This window comes from Arachis ipaensis, chromosome B05, assembly GCF_000816755.2.
Source record: "Arachis ipaensis cultivar K30076 chromosome B05, Araip1.1, whole genome shotgun sequence".
NCBI lineage: Eukaryota > Viridiplantae > Streptophyta > Magnoliopsida > Fabales > Fabaceae > Arachis > Arachis ipaensis.
In genome coordinates this window covers 149,815,757-149,821,543 of record NC_029789.2, presented here as the reverse complement: position 1 = coordinate 149,821,543, position 5,787 = coordinate 149,815,757, and the positions used below count along the sequence as shown (strand labels likewise).

At 31.2% G+C, this 5,787-nt stretch overlaps 1 protein-coding gene and 1 non-coding gene across 6 annotated transcripts in view; one reads left to right on the top strand and one right to left on the bottom strand.

The window, feature by feature from the left end:
- LOC107645084 (agamous-like MADS-box protein AGL11) overlaps positions 1 to 5,450 on the bottom strand; it is a 25,221-nt gene extending 19,771 nt beyond the window's left edge. The window contains exons 1-2 of one of the 5 annotated variants that reach the window (XM_021103443.1): positions 5,095 to 5,450; positions 3,862 to 4,051 (exon numbers count right to left, since the gene is read on the bottom strand). In XM_021103443.1, the coding sequence (XP_020959102.1) occupies positions 3,862 to 4,043 (182 nt within the window). In that variant the 5' untranslated portion in view covers positions 4,044 to 4,051; positions 5,095 to 5,450. The other 4 variants (XM_021103444.1, XM_021103441.1, XM_016349113.2 and 1 more) reach the window with 4 other exon arrangements.
- TRNAN-GUU lies at positions 2,652 to 2,723 on the top strand. The gene has a single exon. It is a non-coding gene; the product is annotated as a tRNA-Asn (tRNA).

The window sequence follows — 5,787 nt, the reverse complement described above, 5'->3', positions numbered from 1 at the left end:
AAAATTTTTCTACATAAACACTCTTTTTTTACATTTACAGAGAATTAAATCGAAATAACTGAGAAAAAAAAAGAATTCTTTATTGCCGGGATAATGGACTACTTCTTCATATCCATCGTGCAATGCACGCAGTTATCGATAGACAGAAGAATCATGGTATGCACTTTCGTGTACTAGCTAAAGCGTTACGTTTGTCTGGTGGAGATCATATTCACGCCGGTACCGTAGTAGGTAAACTTGAAGGGGAAAGAGATATTACTTTAGGTTTTGTTGAAATAACGAGCCTCTTATTACTTGAGCAACTATAAAACTATCCCAGGCCTCTCCTACTGCTATACGGCGGTGAATTCGTTCCCGGGCCTTGTACACACCGCCCGTCACACTATGGGAGCTGGCCATGCCCGAAGTCGTTACCTTAACCGTAAGGAGGGGGATGCCGAAGGCAGGGCTAGTGACTGGAGTGAAGTCGTAACAAGGTAGCCGTACTGGAAGGTGCGGCTGGATCACCTCCTCACGAATGAGAATTTAACTAAAAGAGAGGATTCTAAAGATCTCGATGAAACTCAAATTCCAATAATTATTAACAAAAATAAAAATAAAGTAATTTTGAGTTAATTTAATTTATCTCTTAAATATTTTTCTAAGACAACAAAATTAAAAGGCCAATAACACAAATTTCATTGTAATTATTAAGACTTTATTGTGTGTAGGACTGTATTTGATTTCGACAAGATATGAAACTGAAAACAAGATATAAAAGATAAAAATATAAAAATTAATGTTTTACTATAACAAAAATTTATTTTTAGGGACAAATTTTGAGTAACAATAACATAATAACCATTATATGTCTTACTTAATTTATGTTTTTGCAACAATTATATATTTATCGATAGAGTACACTATCATGTTTGTGCCTAACATTTGGGATAAGTTTTATTTGTATCCGTAACGTTTAAATTGTCCTATTTGTATTCCTAATGTTTATAAAAGTAATTCTGCCATTAATTATATTAGATGTGTTCGATTTTAATATAATGTTGCAGGAGACGATTTTTTTTTTTACTTTTTTACCAAAAGATAGGAAACTCGAACCCGCAACCTCTTAATTGAGTATGAGGAGACTGCCATTTGCGCTATAACTCATTGGCATTTTTTGCCGTTATTATCATATGTTATAATGACAATTGTATACTTTTACGATCATTAAAATATTTTTTTTATTGAATTGACAATTGTATAATTGCTGCTAAAATTTTAGTGACAAAGCATAAAATAACTAATTCTTAATTCTCGGTAAATATATGAGCGACTATTTTAATTGCCACTAAAAATAAAATAAATGCTTGCTAAACAATTTTTCTAACCGTGTTTTTTGTATTTTGATTAATAATAAACTGAATATAAGATATAATAAATANCCGCTGCTGGCAGCAGCGGTTTACACACACTCACTTACACGTAAACCGCTACTGCCAGTAGCGGTTTACACACACACACACACTCACACGTAAACCGCTACTGCCAGTAGCGGTTTACATAAAATATAGAAACAATGCATTTGCGTATTAAAAACTGAAACAATGTATTTGCGTAATATTGGGGATCAAACAATTTAGATGCGTAAATTGCCCAAATAGTAATAGCGAAAAATTAAACTTCTTAGACAGTAAAATATTCTAAATAAATAATTTATTTAGAATAAAATATGGTATTAATTAATAAAAGAAATATTGCATACTTTATTAGCGTATTATATATATTTTAAAAATTCTTTTTAACTTATTTAATTACAGAAAATGCTAATTTGACTTATGAACATATATTTAGTTGCAAAATAAGATATGATCATAAATTTGTTAGAGCAATGGTGTATGAACTCTACATTTGACATCAAATAAGTTTCTTTTTTATTTTTTTTTGTTTTTGTTTATTTTCCAACTTTTTAGCTGAAGTTTTCAAGTTTTTTTTATTCAAAAAAAAAAAGAGAGAAAATAATAACAAAAGTACGATATTCAAATATAATTTTGTACAAAGAAAAATAAACTTTTTTTTTATTTGTTGACTATATAAATTTGCAATTTTGGAAGTTGTATTTGATTTTTTTTATTTTTCCTAATTTTAATTATTATTATATATATTATCTATTTAATATATTTATTTCATTTAATTTTTTTAAATATATTCATAATTTAATATATAAAATATTATATATATTCATAAAAAGCAATATTTTCTATTTTAATAATTCTAATATTATATTTTATTAATATATTATTTATTAATATATTAGAATATATATATTTTATATGTACAAAAATATACAATAAAGATTTTGACATAAAAAGCCTTCTCCTTTTTATCCTCATGAATCCACCAATACTATGCTTTTTTCTATGTTTATATTAGTATTATTTACTTTGTTGGTTGGAGTAATAGGAATCTCTTTTAGCCAAGAAGGAACAAATTTTGATATATTAACCAAATTGTTAATCCCTTCTATAGACCTGTTGCATCAAAATTCCGCTGTACTGCGCTCTCCAAGTGTGCTTGTTCCCCCTTCTTCCTTACCATGGCAAATCTTTGTGAAAAAATTCCGATGAGAAGAAAAATACGGGAATTGAACTCTATGAGATCAAATTTCCCGTTGTTCCTCAGTAGCTCAGTGGTAGAGCGGTCGGCTGTTAACTGACTGGTCGTAGGTTCGAATCCTACTTGGGGAGGTTTGGTTCATATTAATATAATATGAACAACAATCTGCACTCTTATTGCGCTCCACGCGCCCTCTTTTTTTTATCGCGCTCTATGCGCCATTTGAAGTTATTGCGTCATACGTACGCATTTTTTGAAGATCGCTGCTCAAGTACAGCATCTCCTTTTATATTTTTGCCGCCAGCAGCTCAAGCTCCGCTGTGCGCATTTTTTGAAGATCGCTGCTCAAGTACAGCATCTCCTTTTATATTTTTGCCGCCGGCAGCTCAAGCTCCGCTGCGCGCATTTTTGAAGATTCGCTGCTCAAGTACAGCATCTCCTTTTATATTTTTGCCGCCGGCAGCTCAAGCTCCGCTGCGCGCATTTTTGAAGATTCGCTGCTCAAGTACAGCATCTCCTTTTATATTTTTGCAGCTCAAGCTCCGCCGCACGCATCTTCCTCCGCGTCACTACGTCAGAGGCGTCTTCCTCAACAATTTCATTGGAACTTATCCAAGCTGTGGATTATTGACATCTTCCATCCACCAGCTTGCGGGGGCATATTAAACTACACTTCTATATTAGCCCAGGACAACAATAAAGAAGTCTTGTGGCCCACAAATTCAGCCCAACAGAATACACAAATTAAATTATAATTTAGTCTTTATCTTATCTTATAGTTTTCTTTATCTTTATCTCTATCTTATCTTTATTTGCTTTTATCTTTCATAGGACAATGCTCTATATATATTTAGTTTTACCCTCATAGTTTACAACACACTTCAGTACAATTCAATCAATCAATAATCAATAAAAGTTCGCATTCTTTTCTTTTCTTATTCTTTCATAATTTTATCAAATTTTGTTTGTAAAACTTAACCAACAAGAACAGTACTTTTGTAAACATCACATTCTTCTTAACCTTTTTAAAATATTTTACTTCTGTAATTTTTTTTGGTCTAAACTGATCTGAATAATGAATATATAATTAGCCATGTTTCGGTAGTTACAGTTATTAGTGGTCAACCTCAATTTGAAACGGCAAACTACTGCAGCAATGCAACATACATATATATATATATATATATCCTCATGCTTTTTAATTGTTTATATATAAAGTTGAATTGTTTTAGAAGAAATAATAGAGATTAGAAAGAAATTAAAAATTACTTGTTGTTGGAGTATTCGTAGAGTCTGCCACGACTGGAGAAGACAATTAGGGCGACTTCTGCATCACACAGCACTGATAGCTCATATGCTTTCTTCAGAAGTCCATTTCTTCGCTTGCAGAACGTCACCTGCCTATTCGTTGTGTTCTCGATCCTTTTTATTTCGATCTTTCCCCTCCCCATTTCTTTCCCTTTTTCAAACACATTCAATTAATGAATTACAAGGCAGAAAGAATAGTAGAGAGAAAAAAAGATAAAAAAAAAAAAAGAACACATACAAGAGTCCCTATACAAATTAAAATAAACTAAGATCTACCAAATCGATAGATCTTTTTATTGTGATGATAATTATTTCGAAGGAAGGATTTATTATTATTATTATTGTTATTATTATTAAGTATAACGTATTAAAAGGTTGTATTCTGGGATGGATGTCTATTATAATAAAAAATGATTGATAAGAAAAAAAAAAGCCAAAAACAGTGAAAACTTGTTATATTTAGTATCTATTAATTGTTTCCTTAATCAGAGTAGGTAATAACAGAGGTGGATCAGAGATAATTAAATAAACACTAAAATCATTTAAGTCTCATCAAAAAATTCAAGAGCAAGATCTAAGATTATATATGTATAGATTAGATTCGGAGAATGGAACAGTAGGACATACAGATCTAATCAATTTTACCGTACTCTTTTTCTCATATCTATATCTTCTTTATGTAGTTATACATATATGTGCTCGTAAGGTCCCTACTCTTTCCTAGTCCACATTAGATTCAACATACAAGACCATTTCTTCAGGCGTCTAAACTCTCTTGAAGGCTGAAGAAAATACCAAAGACCTTTCACTTTAACGTAACATTAAAATATGTAAGGCCAAGCAAGAAATTTCTTGGACTGGCCGGAACTCAGACGGTACGAAATATGCTGGTAAAGATCTTGGGAAAGCAAGAAGCAATCAATGATATTATTTGCTCCAACAATAAAAGAGAACCCTAACTCTTTATTTCAAGGAAAATAAAAAAAGAAAACCAAAGAAGAAGAAGAAGATAAGAAGGGGAGGGAGAGGGAGAGGGAGAGAGAGAAAAAGTAACATATATAGTAATAGACTAATAGTTTATGATTCAGAATAAATTAAACAAATTAAAGATGATGATAAATTGATGCGTTTATTTTTGTGTGCGAAGAACAAAATTAAGTCCGATCCTAGGGAAAAGAAATTAAGAATACAGACCTGTCTCAGCCTTTGATGACTACTACTACAGCAGGCAACAGCTCTCGGAAAGAATACTAATCCCAAAGCTAAGTAAGAAGGACCAAACTGATGCACTCTTTCTGTAAGTTTTGTTCGTTCCATTTCAATTCCATCATTACTATTTATAGCCCTTTCTTTCTTTGTCTATCTTTGAAAGGAGTGCAAATTAAAAGAGTGCATAGAGGGGCTCTCAAGAAGGAAAAATGATACTAACCAGCTAAGCTCTCAAATGGTTTTTTTCTCAAAACAAATGCTGGACGTACAAGTTTTAGTGAAACAATGCATCTTTTCCTTGCTAAAACCACACCAAACCACAAATAGCAACTCCTGTTTTGCATTTACATTTTTTTTTTGTTGACTAATATATCCCTGTATAAAATCTATTATCCCTTTCAGTCTAAAACTTTTTCACCGTTGGAATATTAATAATAGAGCTTTAGATTAACCTAAAATTTGAACTGAAGACAAAGGGTACGATCCACGGTCACTCCAGTTCCTAGAAGAACCATACCAAAATATCTGTGAACTGAAGCAACATTTATGCGGCTTTATAGCTATATTTTCTATTTTACAAACAATATTTTTTTTTTCATGTAAATTTAAAAATTCATATAAAAATGTATTCATATAAGAATAATAATTAAAAAAATTTTGCTAACTTGTACCCTAAAT